The sequence below is a fragment of the Tamandua tetradactyla genome, chromosome 7, assembly GCF_023851605.1.
Source record: "Tamandua tetradactyla isolate mTamTet1 chromosome 7, mTamTet1.pri, whole genome shotgun sequence".
NCBI lineage: Eukaryota > Metazoa > Chordata > Mammalia > Pilosa > Myrmecophagidae > Tamandua > Tamandua tetradactyla.
In genome coordinates, this window is record NC_135333.1 from 166,610,339 (window position 1) to 166,628,848 (window position 18,510).

Consider the following 18,510-nt stretch of genomic DNA (forward strand, 5'->3'; position numbering starts at 1 on the left):
ATCCAATCATGGGAAGCCTTTTAAGGAGGACTCAGAGGAGACAGGTTGCATTCCTGCTTTGGCTGGTGAGCCTCTCCTGTGGAGTTCATCCAGGCCATCCATTGGAGTCATTGGCTTCGCAGCCTGCCCTGTGGATTTTGGACTCTGCATTCCTACGGTCACGTGAGACACTTTCATAAATTTTATATTTGCAAGTGTTCCCTGTTGATTCTGTTTCTCTAGAGAACCCTAACTAATACATCTTGGTACCAGGAGTGGTTCTTAAGGAACAGAATCTTAAAAATGGGTTTTTATGAATGGTTTTCTACTCTGACTGGGCTCAGAGACACTAAGGACTCTGATTCCCGTAATCAGAATGACACTCCCAATCCATGGACTGAGTTGGCAAAGGAGATAGTCAAAATATCATCATTCGATTCTCCTAATGCTTCGCTTGTACGAAGCCAGACTCTGGGGGATAATGTTTTTGACACCTTTACACAGTTTTGTAGGAATGAGAGTTATAGAGATGTTGGTTGGTTGTTGTTAGATACACTGTCTACATTAAAGGGTGAAAGGGATGGGCTTAAGGCTTCAAACAAGAAGCTTAAGTGCCGTCTGAAAGATGTAGAGGTTTCTATGAGTATCCCGAAGGAAAATTTTATTTCCTGTAGCCGTAGACTTGAGATCTCTGAAAATCAGACTCAGAATCTTATTGTTAGAGTAGCAACTTTACAACGTAAACTGAAATCTCAGTCTTGCATGGTGTCTGCCGTTAAAGTGAGGGCATTGATTGGAAAGGAGTGGGACCCTGAAAAATGGGATGGTGACATATGGATTGATAATGATGTTGGGGGTGAGGTTGAAACCCTAGACCATGCTGAGCCTTCTTTAGATAACCCTGTAATAGTCTGCCCTGAGGACATAGCCGCCCCACCTCCTGCCTGCCTTGAGGAATTGGCCACCCAACCTCCTCCTGAAGGGATTAGCCCTAGAGTTATTAATCCTGTTTCACCAGATGAAACTGCAAATGAAAGCCCTGAAGCAAATGGCTTGGAAGATATTTCTAATTCTTTTCATGACCCACCCCCACCACCCCTCATTTCTTCTAGACCTATAACTAGACTAAAGTCCCAACAGGCCCCTAAAGGTGAGGTGCAAAGTATCACACTTGAGGAGGTGCGTTATACTCCAAAAGAACTGTGTGAGTTTTCCAATTTATATAGACAGAAATCAGGGGAATATGTGTGGCAATGGATTTTAAGAGTGTGGGATAATGGTGGAAGGAATATAAGGCTGGATCAGGCTGAATTTATTGATATGGGCCCACTAAGCAGAGATTCTGCATTCAATGTTATAGCTAGAGCAGTTAGAAAAGGTGTTAACAGCTTGTTTGGGTGGTTGGTTGAAACATGGATCAGAAGGTGGCCAACATTACCTGAGGTTGAAATGCCAGAACTGCCCTGGTATAATGTAGATGAGGGGATCCAGAGGCTTAGAGAGATTGGGATGTTAGAGTGGATTTATCATGCAAAGCCTGCTCTTACACCCCAGGAATGTCCAGAGGATGCACCTTTTACCAGAACAGTGAGAAATAAATTTGTGAGACTAGCACCATCATCCCTCAAGAGCTCTGTGGTTGCACTTCTCTGTAGGTCAGATATTACTGTAGGAACTGCTGTCACTGAGCTGGAATCCTTAAACACAATGGGGATGACAGGATCCCAAGTTGGCAGAAGCCAGGTGGCAGCACTTAATCACCAAAGACAGGGTAGATGTGGGTATTATAATAGACAACAAACTCAAAGGAGGCATCAAAATTATATGACACGCAGAGATTTGTGGCATTGGCTAGTAAATCATGGGGTGCCTAGAAATACAATAGAAGGGCAGTCTACAAAATTCTTGTTGGAGCTGTATAAACAAAAGAGTTCTAGGTCAAGGGAACAGAAGTCTAACCTGAATTACAAAAACCCAGAGTCACGGCCCCTTAACCAATTTCCAGACTTGAAACGGTTTACAGACCCTGAGCCCCTTGAATGAAGGGGAGGCCAGGTCCCTATGGGGGAGAAACCTGTTACACTGCCACAAATTTATACTGTTAACATTCCTCTAAGTCTTCCCCAAGGAGACCGACGGCCTTTTACCAGGGTAACTGTGCATTGGGGAAAAGGAAATGATCAGATATTTCAGGGATTATTAGACACTGGTTCAGAAGTGACATTAATTCCAGGGGACCCAAAACGTCACTCTGGACCACCAGTCAGAGTGGGGGCTTATGGAGGCCAGGTGATCAATGGAGTTTTAGCTCAGGTCCATCTCACAGTGGGTCCAGTGGGCCCCCGGACCCATCCTGTAGTTATTTCCCCAGTTCCAGAATGTATAATTGGCATAGACATACTGAGCAACTGGCTGAATCCCCACGTTGGTTCTCTAACTCGTGCAGTGAGGGCTATTATGGTGGGAAAGGCCAAGTGGAAGCCACTAGAACTGCCCCTACCAAGCAAAATAGTAAATCAAAAGCAATACCGTATTCCTGGAGGGATTGCAGAGATTACTGCCACTCTTAAGGACTTGAAAGATGCAGGGGTGGTGATTCCCACCACATCCCCTTTCAACTCTCCTATTTGGCCTGTGCAGAAAACAGATGGGTCTTGGAGAATGACAGTGGATTATCGTAAACTCAACCAGGTGGTAACTCCAATTGCAGCTGCTGTTCCAGATGTAGTATCATTGCTTGAGCAAATCAATACATCCCCTGGTACCTGGTATGCAGCTATTGATCTGGCAAATGCTTTTTTCTCAATAGCTATTAGTAAGGACCACCAGAAGCAGTTTGCTTTCAGCTGGCAAGGTCAGCAATATACTTTCACTGTCCTACCTCAGGGGTATATCAACTCTCCAGCCCTATGTCACAATCTTGTTCGCAGAGACCTTGATCATTTCTCCCTCCCACAAGACATCACACTGGTCCATTATATTGATGATATCATGTTGATTGGACCTAGTGAGCAAGAAGTAGCAACTACTCTAGATTTACTGGTAAGGCATTTGCGTGTCAGAGGATGGGAGATAAATCCAACAAAAATACAGGGGCCTTCCACCTCAGTAAAATTTTTAGGTGTCCAGTGGTGTGGGGCATGTCGAGATATCCCTTCTAAGGTGAAGGATAAATTGCTGCATCTGGCCCCTCCCACATCCAAAAAAGAGGCACAACGCCTAGTTGGCCTTTTTGGATTTTGGCGACAACATATTCCTCATTTGGGTGTGCTACTCCGGCCCATTTATCGAGTGACCAGAAAAGCTGCTAATTTTGAGTGGGGACCTGAAGAAGAGGAGGCTCTGCGACAGGTCCAGGCTGCTCTGCAAGCTGCTCTGCCACTTGGGCCATATGATCCAGCAGATCCAATGGTGCTGGAAGTGTCAGTGGCAAATAGAGATGCTGTCTGGAGCCTTTGGCAGGCCCCTATAGGAGAATCACAACGCAGACCCTTAGGATTTTGGAGCAAAGCCTTGCCATCTGCTGCAGATAACTACTCTCCTTTTGAGAAACAGCTTTTGGCCTGCTATTGGGCCTTAGTAGAGACTGAACGCTTAACCATGGGCCACCAAGTTACCATGAGACCTGAGTTGCCTATCATGAGTTGGGTGTTGTCTGACCCACCAAGCCATAAAGTTGGGCGTGCACAGCAGCACTCTATTGTAAAGTGGAAATGGTATATACGAGATAGAGCCAGAGCAGGTCCTGAAGGCACAAGTAAGTTACATGAAGAAGTGGCACAAATGCCCATGGTTTCCACTCCTGCTGCCACATTACCTTCTCTTTCCCAGACCAGAGCTATGGCCTCTTGGGGTGTTCCTTACAGTGAATTGACTGAGGAAGAGAAAACTCGGGCCTGGTTTACAGATGGTTCAGCACGATATGCAGGTACCACCCGAAAGTGGACAGCTGCAGCATTACAACCCCTTTCTGGGGTATCCTTGAAGGACAGTGGTGAGGGGAAATCCTCCCGGTGGGCAGAACTTCGAGCAGTGCACCTGGTTGTTCATTTTGCTTGGAAGGAAAACTGGCCAGAGATGCGTTTGTATACTGACTCATGGGCTGTTGCTAATGGTTTGGCTGGATGGTCAGGGACTTGGAAAGACCATAATTGGGAAATTGGTGACAAAGAGGTCTGGGGAAGAAGTATGTGGATAGACCTTTCTGAGTGGGCTAAAAACATGAAGATATTTGTGTCCCATGTGAATGCACACCAGAGGGTGACCTCAGCAGAGGAAGATTTTAATAATCAAGTGGATAAGATGACCCGTTCTATGGATACCAGTCAGCCTCTTTCCCCAGCAACTCCTGTCATTGCCCAATGGGCTCATGAACAAAGTGGTCATGGTGGTAGGGATGGAGGTTATGCATGGGCTCAGCAACATGGGCTTCCACTCACCAAGGCTGACCTGGCTACAGTCACTGCTGAGTGCCCAATCTGCCAGCAGCAGAGACCCACACTCAGCCCCCGATATGGCACCATTCCCCGAGGTGACCAGCCAGCTACATGGTGGCAGGTTGATTACATTGGACCACTCCCTTCATGGAAGGGGCAGCGATTTGTTCTAACTGGAATAGACACATACTCTGGATATGGGTTTGCTTTCCCTGCACGCAATGCTTCTGCCAAAACTACTATCCGTGGGCTTACAGAATGCCTTATCCATCGCCATGGTATTCCACATAGCATTGCTTCGGATCAAGGAACACACTTCACAGCAAATGAAGTGCGGGAATGGGCACATGCTCATGGAATTCTCTGGTCTTACCATGTTCCCCATCATCCAGAAGCAGCTGGATTGATAGAACGGTGGAATGGCCTTTTGAAAACTCAATTACGGTGCCAACTAGGTGGCAAAAACTTGAAAGGCTGGGGTAATGTTCTCCAGGAAGCTGTGTATGCTCTGAATCAGCGTCCGCTGTATGGTGCTGTTTCTCCCATAGCCAGGATCCATGGGTCCAGGAACCAAGGGGTGGAAATGGGTGTGGTGCCACTCACTATTACTCCTAGTGATCCACTAGGAAAATTTTTGCTTCCTGTCCCTGCTACCCTGAGTTCTGCTGGTCTACAGGTTTTAGTTCCAAAACAGGGTGTGCTTTCTCCAGGAGAAACAACAGTGATACCACTGAACTGGAAGTTAAGATTGCCACCTGGCCACTTTGGGCTACTTATGCCTCTGGATCAACACACCAAGAAGGGGATTACATTATTGTCTGGGGTAATTGACCCTGACTATCAGAAGGAAGTAGGACTGCAACTACATAATGGAGGTAAAGAAGAGTTTTCTTGGAATATAGGAGATCCCCTGGGGCGTCTATTAGTACTGCCATGCCCTGTGATTAAAATCAATGGAAAACTGCAACAACACAATCCAGGCAGGACCACTAATGGCTCTGAGACTTCAGGAATGAAGGTTTGGGTCACCCCACCAGGCAAAGAACCACGGCCAGCTGAAGTGCTTGCTGAGGGGAAAGGGAACATGGAATGGGTAGTGGAAGAAGGTAGTGATAAATATGAACTTCGACCACGTGATCAGTTTCAGAAACGAGGACTGTAATGCTGCTTTGTTTGTGTTATACTATTTAAGTTGTAAGATATCAAGTTTAAGAATGAATGTTGCCCAAGGATTTGCACCCTATTCTGGAGAGATTTAATGTGTTTCCAGTTATATGCAGGACAGTTGAGTATTGTCAGGTAAAAGAAAAAATGTGTGCTTATTTGTTTTCATTTGGAAATTAAGTATGGTCTAAGGTGATATATATATATATATATATATATATGCCAAGTTGACAAGGGGTGGACTGTCATGGTTAGGGACAGGTGTCAACTTGGCCAAGTTGTGGTACCTGTTCATCTGATTGGGCAAGTGCTGGCCTGTCTGTTGCAATGAGGACATTTCATAGGATTAGGTCATGATCACGTCAGCTACATCCACAGCTGATTCCATTTGTAATCAGCCAAAGGGGAGTGTCTTCTGCAATTAGTGATGCTAAATCCAATCATGGGAAGCCTTTTAAGGAGGACTCAGAGGAGACAGGTTGCATTCCTGCTTTGGCTGGTGAGCCTCTCCTGTGGAGTTCATCCAGGCCATCCATTGGAGTCATTGGCTTCGCAGCCTGCCCTGTGGATTTTGGACTCTGCATTCCTACGGTCACGTGAGACACTTTCATAAATTTTATATTTGCAAGTGTTCCCTGTTGATTCTGTTTCTCTAGAGAACCCTAACTAATACACATATGTATGTGTACATATATATGTACATCTTATATACATATTGAAAAGTGAGTTTTAGACATTACAATATTTTACCCCTAGATGGTTTAGCATTTATCTCCTAATAACAAGGGCATTCTCCTACCTAACCATAATACCATTATTACCCTTAAGAAATGTAACTAATGATACAATAATATTGTTTATTTACAGCTAATTTTCAAATTGTCATAATTGTTTCCAGAATATCCTTTCTGGGGAAAATGGTTTTTCTTTAAAAATGATCTAGGATGCAATCAAGGATCACTCATGCTTTTGTGTTGGTTGTTACGTTCTTTTTTAAACTGTAACTGTTACCTCAACTTTTTTGTTTTCTATGACTATGCTAATTTTAAGACATGTTCAGACAATCTGGATTTTCCTGGTAGATTCCTCATGATTCTTCATGTTGTGTATATCTCATTGCATCATTTTAGACTTCACATGTCATTTTGTCCTATCATCAATGAGACAAAGTGCTATCACTTTGTTAAAGTGATAGGATCTCTCCATTGTAAAGGTACCTTCTCCCTGTTGTAATGAAAAATTGATCTGTGAGGTAGAGTGATAATTTGAGATGGAATGAATATCCTGTTCTCCAGAAGTCTTTCACTCTTGATAATTCTTCCTGAATCAATTATTACAATGGCTATACAATATGATTTTCTAATTGAATTATTCCTATTACATTTATTTGATGACATTCTTTTGTAAAGAAGGGCTGTACCTAATCTGCCCCCTTTTTATTTCCTCAGTAACACTATGATTGGATTCCTTTTTAAAATTCAGTCTTTTAAATTCTGTTACCATTTGCTAAAGCTGCTGGAATGCAATATATCAGACATGGATTGGGAGTCACCATGGGCTTTATTAATCTACAGATTTACAGTTCTGAGGCCACGGAAATGTCCAAATTAAGGCATCAAGGAAAAGATACCTTCTGAGGAAGGGCTGTTGGCATCCTGGGTTCTCTGTCACATGAGGAGGCACATGATGATGTCTGCTGGTTCTTCTCTCCTGGATTTTGGTTTCAAAATGGCTCTCTCAGCTTCTGTGGGTCCTTCTTGCCTCTCCCAGAGTATTTTCTCTCTAAGCCCTCTCTCCTGGTGTTTCTGTCTTTTATGCTCTCATAAAGGACCCCAGCAAGGAGACTAAGACTCAACTTGAATGGGCTGGGTCACATCTTCATGGAAACAACCTAATCAAAAGGTCCCATCCAGCAATAGGTCTGCCTCTACGTGGACTAACAGAACATGGCCTTTTATGGGGTACATTACACCTTCAAATCAGTACCTCATCACTATTCTTTTTTATTCTTTAAGTCACATATTTTGCCAGCAGATGGCCTTCAGACTGATCCTATGTTCTTTTGACATGTCCCTGTTATACTTTGAGCAATTTCTTAGTCTCTGAACAGCAAAATGTTCTATACCTACTTTATGTTTTTTTTTACTCAAGACCTGAAATCAACCATCTTTCCAATAATCCAATACTGGTTCCTTTTGGTAGGGAATGGTATTTAGAAAGAAAACCAGTGAGGAAGTAGTGCTCATTGTTTTTGGGTTATCAATTACTTCCTTTCAGTAGATAGGGCTAAGAAATATATGTCTTTCTGTCTGTCTGCCTATCTGTCCATCCAACCCTCCATTTATGTATATACCTAAGTATATATTTATCTATATATAGTGATTGAATGTGTGTATATAAATATATATGTTTTTATATACATATATTTTAATCACAAGTTCTTTCTGATATGTCCAATTCAAAGAAAAACACCAATGGGTCTTCCTCACTTTACCCATTCTATTTTAGTATTTTTCTTTCTCCTATATCGAGAACTCTGGTTTGCAACAATGTCAAGGCCATCAATCATTTGCTTTGTCCTGATATATTAACATAGTAGTTTCAGAATTATTAAGCCAGTGCCACAATCAACAACAAAGCTACTAAATAAATTCAGGATGTCTTTGCAGTTCATTTTGTCTTTAAAATATATCACACAACCAGAGAACTTTGCTCAAATTTGCTTGAACTAATTCTATTTCTTTTGTGGGTTATGTTACCAATTTGACATACACTTAGGAACACTTGTTTCTATTTGCACTCTGCTCACATAAAATTTTCCTTTTCTTTATTCCTTCATCCTTTTGCATTTTAAAATATTTTTACATTTTATTTTAAACAATTAGCACATTTAAAAACTTTCAAAAGTGGCTTCAAAAACTGTTTCTCATGAAATGCTGGGGTGTGTGGAAAGAAGCAAATAATTATTGAATTATTCCTGTGCCATCACATATAAATTGAAAAAATTCATAAAATTTTTCTGATACATAAGTGAAGTTTCTTAAGAACAATAACCTTGAACATTCTGTGAGCTGAGAAGATTTGGTTTAGAAAAGCATTTCAGAATATGAATAGTATTCTGGTGTCGGGTTTTCTTTAAGAAAATGAGCCCTTGATTCCAACTTAGTATTGTCTTCTTTCATGAAGGAGTAGGGTCTTATTTACTCATAGAATTACTAAATAGTTCATTCTCTAATTGTGATTCTCAACTTTTTGAAGACCAGCTGATTCAAAACACCAGCTGATTCTCTCAGTTTTTAATCAGTGCCCACCTAAAGATATTGATCATAGACTTAAGTTCACATGGAATTAGTTGTTATTCCTCTACATCTCTGGGTCTTCTTGTTTTTTTTCTATGGGACCTTAACATTTTGTTCCCCTGTCTTTCTTCCTTCCTATGTGCTGCTGCCAGACTAACATTCCCTAAATAGTGCTTTTGCCACTCTCATTCAACATCCTTACAATAGTCGCCTGTTGACGACCATGTCATTAAATATGACTCTGGCATTGAAAGTTTTCTTGCCATCTCCTTCTTAACTGCGATGATTATAATCAGGAGAGCTCCCACTTAATGAGCATTTACAATATCCTAGCTAATGAGAGAAAGATGTATTTTCTGTTTTGTGCTGCTGTCTCTATGCAGATAAGTTCCCTTATCCTTTGCCATTAAATAAACTTTATATCCTCTAATGGTGTCTTTTGGCATCTTTTCATCAATCAGTAACCATTCCATGGTGCATTAGCACAAATAACTAAGCCTCCATAAAAGGTATTTATTTGTTACTATAGGCACTCTCACATTCCTCTCAGAGCAGAAACAAATATTGCCACGTCTCCTGAGGACCAGATCTGTAAAATCAAATATCACCACTAAATTCTTTCTCTTTCCAGGCCATCAGAGCTTTATCTTTTTCCTCCCTTATCCAGCTTCCTCTCTCTACTGAACCCCCGTGATGATCAGTCCCAATCATACACCAGACTTTCTCAACTGTACTGCCCACTATCAAGTGGCAACAATTTCTGTGTTGTTTGAAACTCTTGAAAAAGAGAGGCCCTGATTTTGTCATTTACCATTAGAGGAGAGTGGAGGTCTTCATGTGGCACCCAGAGCTGCCTCTTGCAGGGACCATGGATGAACCAGTGTTTCTAGAAAGGGCTGAGCACAGAGTTGTGATAGCTAATTAGTATCAGGACTTGCCATCAATTCTTTATGAAAAGGGAAATTAAAATCTTCATGAAATGGGAATTATAAAGTAGGTTAGATCCTGTTTATCAACCTGTAAGGTGATTTTGTTTAAGATGCAGTAGAAAATGAAATGTTTTTATAATTTGAAAAGCCTGATGTCCTCATGTATACTGTTTGCAAATAAAAGAGGATTTGTCAATAAAATTGCATCATAGTAGATTTGTTTGAATTTTTATCCATTAATAGAAAAAAAAGACAAATGTAGAAGAAGCAATAATTTTACAAATGTATAGCTGTGCTTTAACGTTTTTAAAATCATTCCTTTCTTGGACTCAAACCCAGTTGTAATGACAGTCTTCTTTTTCTTCTTCTTCAGTTTTGAAGACTTCATCTGTGGGCAAAAATGTTTCTACCAAAGGTCCTGGAAAGTTAAAACAATCAGGAAATATTGATTGTTTTACAGGTAATTAAAATTGGGGTAACCTGTATTTTCAACAAATTTTAAAGTCAGTTTTTATCTTTCCCTTTCGGTAAAATGTTTGTTTGCTTTTGCAGAATTAAACGTAATGAATAAAATAAAAAAGAATAAACTATCTGAAGCAATTTTTTTGATGCAAAAGGCTCTTTTAATATTTGAGAAAGATGCAGCTTCTACATCTTCACAAAACTATTTGATGGTAACAATATTTCATTTCTGTTACAATGAATGATTTAGTTCCCTTTGTTAAAAAAATGTGTTGCCCTTAACATTTGAATATGAACTTTTAGGTTCACCGTTTATGGTCTCTTTGAGAAGTGAATTTCTTTGAGTTCTGAATAGGGAAAACTAATCTATATTTCCAGTTTTAAACTCTTTTGAAATGCATGGGATTCTTTTTCTGTCAGGAAAACCTACATGGGAAACTGAATTAAAAATCAGAAGGACTCAATACAAGGGAAATTATAGAACTTAAGTGATACTGTGCCATTCTAATGTATTAATATCTATGGAATTAAAATGCTTAAAGCCCATTGGCTAAGATTCATTCTCCCTCAGTTACATGTTGCTAATTTTTGGGCCAATTTCCTTTCTGAGTTTACTATATTTGTTCTTTCTTTAAATTTGTTTATATCTCTAATCCAGTCTCACTCTGGCCTGGAAATTGTTGTCTCTGTAAGGAGACATATTCATTATATGTTGATTTTAGAATTTAACTACCTGAGGGCAATTGTATTTCCAAGTTATGGAATCTTCTTAAAGCTTTGATTGCAATGTGTTGAGGAGTGAATGGTTCACGAAGAGGTAGAGAATAATGTTACAAGTATCTTGGTCAGTGAGGGAGGGAAAAAAGCAGGCAAAGCTTGGCATTATAGAGTTAAGAATTAAGAGAGGGGTTATAAGGGAGAAAATTGAACATAGTCATCTGCTGAAGATAAAGAGCCAGTAAAAAGAGAGAAACAGAAGATGTAAGAGAAAGAGGGGGGCTTAATTCATAGAGCAAAATTGAAAATCACAAATAAAGGGATTAATCTTCATTAGTTGGTGGGCCACAAGGCAGATGCCTCATCCTCTGATACAGAAGGAAAGGAGTAATGGATAGGTGTAGATATAAATAAATTTGTTGGTGTGGAGCCAGGGGATTGAATTGATGTTTCTCACCTCAATCGTCTGATAAAGGAGGAGGCAGATTATCTGCTAACAATGAAGGAATGGGAGATGGAGTGTTGAACTGAAGTGAGTGGGGATGATTTGAAGAGTGGAGAGGAATGGATGAGGAAATTGACTGCAAGTAAAGGGACTGACCAATATCGTGAAGTTGTAGCCAAAGTTAGAGACCATAAATTTTTTTCTTTACTTTTTTATTGTTTAATATAACAAACATGCAAAGAAAGAAAAAAGCAGTAATTTTCAGAGCACTCTTCAACAAGTAGTTACAGGACAGATCCCAGAGTTTGTCATGGGCTTCCATACCATCCTTTCAGATTTTTCCTTCTAGTTGCTCAAGAATATAGGAAGCTGGAGGCTTAAATATTTTTTTATCACCACAATAGACTTTTTTTCTTTCTTTTTGTGAAAAAAAACCATATATACAAAAAAGCAATAAATTTCAAAGCACACCACCACAATTAGTTTTAGAACATATTTCAGAGTTTGACATGGGTTACAGTTCCACAATTTTAGGTTTTTACGTCTAGGTGCTCTAAGAAACTGGAGACTAAAAGAGATATCAATTTAATGATTCAGCAATCATATTTATATGTTAAACCCTACCTTCTCTGTATATAACTCCACCATCACCTTTGATCTTTCTGTCCCATTGTTTGGGGATATTTGGACTATGGCCATTCTAACTTTTTCATGTTGGAAGGGGCTGGAGACCATAAATTTTTAAGGGGTCCCATCTGCACGGAGAATAATGTTTTCCTAGTGTGGTATTACGTAGAAGTCATGAAAGTAGAATATGGGATTTGCCCAGGGCTAGATTTGTTTTTTAATGAAGGTTTTTGGTAATAAAAAATAGGTTCAGACTGAATAAGGAAGGAATTGATACCACCAAGACATTTAAAAGCTGGTGACTAGGAGATATGAAGGGACTGGATGTTTCTGTGAAGACAGGAACCAGAAAATGATGGTCCAAGAAAGCTAGAAAGATAGGTTTTTGAGGCCAAGAATTAGAATATTTGAGCTATAGATTTCTGATATGTAGTACTCCTGGTCATCTGTCCATCAATTTACCTATCCAGCAAATATTTTTTGAGTGCCTATGATCCATGGAACAAATATTTATTCAAAGTTCACTATGGGCTTAGAATTATTCTGAGTGCAGTGGATGAAAAAAACCAAACAGGCAAATAATCATCATTTATTTATTCAACAAATATTGATTGATTGCCTTCTCTTTGTGGTCCCTGTCTTAAAGACAAATCCAGACTATGGAAGTATTGTCAAGTAAAGAATAATTATGGTTCAGCTTTATTGGCATTTTAATTGTAAGAATATCTGGTTTAGTTTGTTAATGGCGCCAGAAATGCAATGTACCAGAAATGGGTTGGCTTTTATAAAGAGAATTTATTAAATTACAAGTTTATAGTTGTAAGGCCATGAAAATGTCCAAACTAAGGCACACAGTGAAAGATAACTTGACTCAAGAAAGGCCAATGGCATGAACACCTGTCAACTGGGAAGACATCTGGCTGCCATCTGCTGGACCTTTGGATTCTGGTTTCAAACTGCTTCTCCTTGGGCATTTTCTTTCTGCATCTCCAAATGTCTGTGTCTGTGTCAGCTCTGAAACTTTTTCCAAAATGTTTCCCTCTTAAAGGACTGCAGTAAGCAACCCACCTTAAATGGGTAGAGATGCATCTCCATGGAAACCACCTAATCAAAAGAATCCACCCACAATTTGATGGGTCACATCTCCATTGGCACACCTAATGAAAAGGTCCCACCCTAAACAATATGAAATCAGTATTAAAGAACTTGGGTTTTCTGGGTGCACAACAGTTTCAAATCAGTACATTCCACCCTATGGACCCCCAAAAGACATGTTCTTTCCAAATGCAAAATACATTCATTCCGTCATAATATCACAAAAGCCTTAAACCATTTCAGTAGCAATACGAATGCAATACAAAGTCAGAACAGTACAAAATCCCATCAAAGGCAGTTACAGGCATGGTCTGTTCTAAGGCAAAATTCTCCTCTGGCTGTGGACCTGTGAACTTAGAGCAAGTTATCTTCTGCCAGCATAGAAAGGAGTGACCATCATAGGATAAATGTTCTCATTTCCATAGGGAGAAATTGGAAGGAACACAGGGGTCACTGGACCCAAACAGTCCCGGAAACCTGCAAGGCAAACTCCATTAGATTTCAAAGTCTGAGAGTCACTTATCTTCAGGGCTTGGAAGAATGGCAGTCCTACCCTTTCCAACACAGTGGTCCTGTTTTCTCCAAACACCAGGGTGAGGGTTTCAACCTTGGGGAACTTTGGGGAGACCACCATTTTCTTGGCTCCACCCTTTCTAAGCATCGGGGCAGCACCCAGGCTCTCTGCCATCTCTGGGGCACATGCACAACCCTTATACACAACCATCTCAGAACAAAGGGGCAGCAGCAAAGCTGTCCCAAATTCCCAAGGAATGTGCTCCACCCTCTCTGAGGCCTGAGGCACCAAAATTCTTCCTGGCCATTGAGGCAGAAGGCCCACCCTCTGCCTTTGGGGCAAACTCACCCTCTTCCAGTGTATGGCTGGGTCTGCTCTCCTGGCTTGAGATTTGTTGGTTTCAGACCTTAGCTTCTATGATTCTGCCTTTGAAGTAGTTTTTCCTTCAGTTTGTCCCATTTCTGTCCCTTTTAGTCCAGACTGGCAGTGGTTCCGTTTATAGAAGTCTTGCAAAATATTTGTCAGTTTTCCATGCACAGTACTTGGACCACACCCATCAGATAATAGGACCTCTCATAAATCCGTTTCCATTTCTGGCTTTTTCTGAAATGGCTGACTGGTTCCAAGCTTGGTTAAATCCTCATGTAGGCCACTATTCTCTGGGATCTTCCTTTATGGAATTCCAGAATTTTCCAGACCATCAGTTTCTCGTTTCTTTGTATCCAAGAGTTCAGTTCTCAGCTTACGTATTTCCTATTGTATTTTACTGTAACTTGCAAGGAGAAGCCAAGCTGCATTTTCCATATTTAATTTTGAAATCTTTTCAATTAAGTATTCCAGCTTGTGGCTTTTAAATTCTACTGTCCATGCAAAACTAGGACACAATTTTGCCAAATTTTCTACCACTTTAAAACAAGGATGGCCTTCCTTCCAGTTTACAATGACATGTACATTATTTCTGTGTTTATCAGAAGTATCTTTAGAATCCACACTTCTACCAATAGTCTTTTCAAAACATTCTAGGCCTTCTGTATCAACTCTTCCAGAATGTCCCCCTTATCCATTTAAAAAGCCATTCTAACATGTTTGTTATTTGCAATTTGTGGCACCCCACTCTTGGTACCAAAATCTGTTTATGTTTGTTAATGCTACTAGAAATGCAATATACCAGAAATGGGTTGGCTTTTATAAAGGGAATGTATTATGTTACAAGTTTACAGTTCTAAGGCCGTATGAATGTCCAAACTAAAGACATCCAGAGAAAGATACTTCGACTGAAGAAAGGCCAGTGGTGTGGAACACCTCTGTCAGCTGGGAAAGCATGATGGCTGGTATCTGCTGGTCCTTTAGCTTCTGGTTTCAGTCAGCTTCCACAGGGGTGTTTTCTTTCTACATCTCCAGATGTCTCTGCTGTGTCAGCTCTGAAACTTTTTCCAAGATGTTTCCGTCTTAAAGAACTGCAGTAAGTGACCCACTTTGAATGGGTGGAGATGCATCTTCATGGTACCACCTAATCAGAAGGTTCCACCCACAATTGGGTAGGTCACATCTCATGGAAAGAACCTAATGAAAAGGTCCCATCCTAAACAATATCAAATCAGTATTAAAGAACTTGGCTTTTCTGGGGTACACAGCTGTTTCAGACCAACACAGTAACTAACCTAATGGTGGGGGATGTTTAAAGAAACATCCAGGAGAGGTAATATGAAGTTGACTACTGAAAGATGGCTGGAGTAGCCAGAGAAAGCAGGACATTCCAGGCAGAGAGAACAACATATGCAAAGGTACTGAGGCTAGCAAAGTCATAGGGTATTTGTAATAATACAGGTCATTTGGTGTGACTGTTGCTTTGGTGCAAGGAGGGATTGGTAAGAGAAGGTGAGACCAGAGAGTAAGATGAGGCTATTTCATAAAGGATGCCTATTCCCCTGTTGCATGTCTGTCTTCCCACCATTGAGAGTGGGGAACATGCAAGAAACCTGAAAAGTCTCAAGTTTCCAGAATATCTTCTCCTTGTGCGTCTTTTCATTCTACTTCTTAAGTGAAACTATTTCAATTTAAGAAAACTTATGAATATAATGTCCTATTAGGATAGAGATGCATTCAGTGGTTTTACTTTTTATCCTCCACAAGGATCTTCACCAACCAGAAAAGTGTTGAATATTTATTTAGATGTCCTGAAATCGTCTCTAGCCACCTCAGCTACTCAGTGGTGGTTCTTTTTCCAAGTGTCAAGACTCAGTGATCAATCCTCAGGGTACTCTCCTAACCACGAAGTTATGGCTCGAGTAATCACCAGTGTTTCTTTCCATAAAGAAGATAAATAAATTTGTTTCCCTTGGCAGTCATTTTCTACGAGGTATATTATGGAATGTTTTGTGTTGTCATGATCTTGTAATAAAGTTATCCCCAGGTCAGTAACTGATGTGTCACCTGAAACTATAAAAAAAGGTTTGAAAAGCTTTGATTTTTTCAGAACTCTTAAATAATTCATACCCTGATTTAGTTTATTAAATTTCCTGATGTCAGTCTGGATAATTACATCATGTCTGTTTTATTCCAAATCAATTAAAAGTAGACAAACTTCATTCACTACAAATGAGGGACAATTTTTTTTATAATAGCCTATTAGCTTTCCAAATGAGATGACTGGCTTTTTTTCTTGATTATGGGGATATATTTTTCCCATTTTTTTGCTTTGCTTATTTGACCTCTTGCAGTCCATATTGGCTTTTGACACATTGTACAACAGGTTCACTTTAATGAATCGGATGCCCTGATCTTCTGCTTCTGATCAAACACAGTAGTCATCACATAGCTTACAAAATTGCTTTTAGTCCACGTAAAGGTCCAGTGGCTGAACATTCAGCATCTTTGCAGATGTGTTTTGCTCATTGGAAGGACCAGGAATACTTCCCAATCCAAGTACAGAGTTGCCAGCGCAGGATTATATGCTGTTGTTTTCTATCCAGCTTTGATTTCCCCTTCCAGACATCATCTTTTGAGGAATTTCTTCTTCCTCAGTATAATTAGGCGGGTCTTTTCAGTTTATTTTCTTTTCCCAGCCAGGAGCAGGACTAGGCCAATTGGCTGTTTCCTACTTGCAATCTGAATCTTGAGCAGAGGGAATAAAAGACTAAAAGTAGTTGGTGTTCACTCATTCTAATGGCTGTGTCTTCATCAGACTATAGGCTTACGTCAGAGGTATTGCAGGTTTGGTTCCAGACCGCTGCAATAAAGTGAATTTCACGATAAAGCAAGTCACAAGAAGTTTTGATTTCCTAGTGCATATAGAAGTTATGTTTACACTATACCATAGTGTGTTAAGTGTGCAATAGCATTTTATCTTTTTAAAAAACAATTGTATGTACCTTAATTTAACAATGCATTGTTGCGAAAAAATGCTAACCATCATCTGATCTGTCAGCAAGTTATAATCTTTTTGCTGGTGGACAGTCTTATCTCCATGTTGATGGCTGCAACCTGACCAGAGTGCTGATTGCAGAATGTTGGAGGGGCTGTGGCTCTTTCTCTCTCTTTTTTTTTTTTTAAGTAATAAAACCAGTCAACATACAACACGAACTTTCTTAATGTATGAGCATTCCATACTTTGTGTGCAATCAGTGGCTCACACCATCATCACATAGTTGTATATTCATCACTATGATAATTTCCCAGAACATTTACATCACTCCAGAAAAAGAAATAAAAAAGAAAAAACTCATACATACCATACCCTTTACCCCCCCTTTCGTTGACCACTAGTATTTCCCTCTACCCAATTTATTTTAACATTCGTTCCCCTATTATTTATTTATTTTTAATCCATATTTTTTACTCATCTGTCCATACTGTAGATAAAAGGAGCATCAGAACAAGATTTTCACAATCACACATTACTTTGTGAAAGCTATATCATTATACAATCATCTTAAAGAAACATGGCTACTGAAACACAGTTCTACAGTTTCAGGCACTTCCCTCTAGCCTCTCTAATACACCTTAAACTAAAAACGGGTTATCTGTATAATGTAAGATTAGCCTCTAGGATAACCTCTCGACTCTATTTGAAATCTCTCAGCCACTGACATTTTGTCTCATTTCTCTCTTCCCCCTTTCAGTTGAGAAGGTTTGCTCAGTCCCTTGATGCTGAGTCCCAGCTCATTCTAGGATTTCTGTCCCATGTTGCCAGGGAGGTCCACACCCCTGGGAGTCATGTCCCATGTAGAGATGAGGAGGGCAGTGAGTTGCTTGCTGTATTGGCTGAGAGAGAGGCCACATTTGAGCAACAAAAGAGGTTCTCTGGGGGTGACTCTTAGGCCTAATTTTAAATAGGCTTAGTCTGTCCTTTGCAGGGATAAGTTTCATATGAACAAACCCCAAGACTGAGGGCTCGGCCTATTGATTTTGTTGTCTTTACTGCTTGTGAGAATATCAGGCCTTCTCCAAATGGGGAAGTTGAATTTTCCCTTGTTCTCACCATTCCCCCAAGGGGACTTTGAAAATACTTTTTATTCACTGTTCAAATCATTCAGGGATTTATTGGGGCATCACTGTGGACAAACCTACAAAATCTCATGTGGGGCAGTTTCTTAAAATGAGATAACAATGAAGTTTCCACATCGATTGACTCTTCCTTTCATGAAAGATTTCTGTGTAGCATATGATGTTGTTTGATATCATTTTACTCACAGTAGAACTTCTTTCTAAATTAGAGTCAGTCCTCTCAAACCCTGAAGCTGCTTTATGAACTAAGTTAATGTAATATTCTAAATCCTTTGCTGTCATTGCAACAGTGCCTGCACTTCCTTCACTGGGAGTAAATTCCATCTCAAGAAATCAC

General features: G+C 40.1%; 1 protein-coding gene and 1 long non-coding RNA gene across 3 annotated transcripts in view; one reads left to right on the forward strand and one right to left on the reverse strand.

Annotated features, from left to right (window-relative positions):
- Positions 1 to 7,363, reverse strand: part of LOC143642833 (uncharacterized) — a 30,155-nt gene extending 22,792 nt beyond the window's left edge. For both annotated transcript variants that reach the window (XR_013155919.1, XR_013155918.1), the window contains exon 1: positions 7,210 to 7,363. This is a non-coding gene — a long non-coding RNA (uncharacterized LOC143642833). The remainder of the gene's footprint in view (positions 1 to 7,209) is intronic.
- CFAP54 (cilia and flagella associated protein 54) overlaps positions 1 to 18,510 on the forward strand; it is a 335,670-nt gene that overhangs the window by 59,675 nt on the left and 257,485 nt on the right. The window contains exons 18-19 of the mRNA XM_077111714.1: positions 10,181 to 10,267; positions 10,360 to 10,481. Coding sequence (XP_076967829.1) covers positions 10,181 to 10,267; positions 10,360 to 10,481 — 209 coding nt within the window. The remainder of the gene's footprint in view (positions 1 to 10,180; positions 10,268 to 10,359; positions 10,482 to 18,510) is intronic.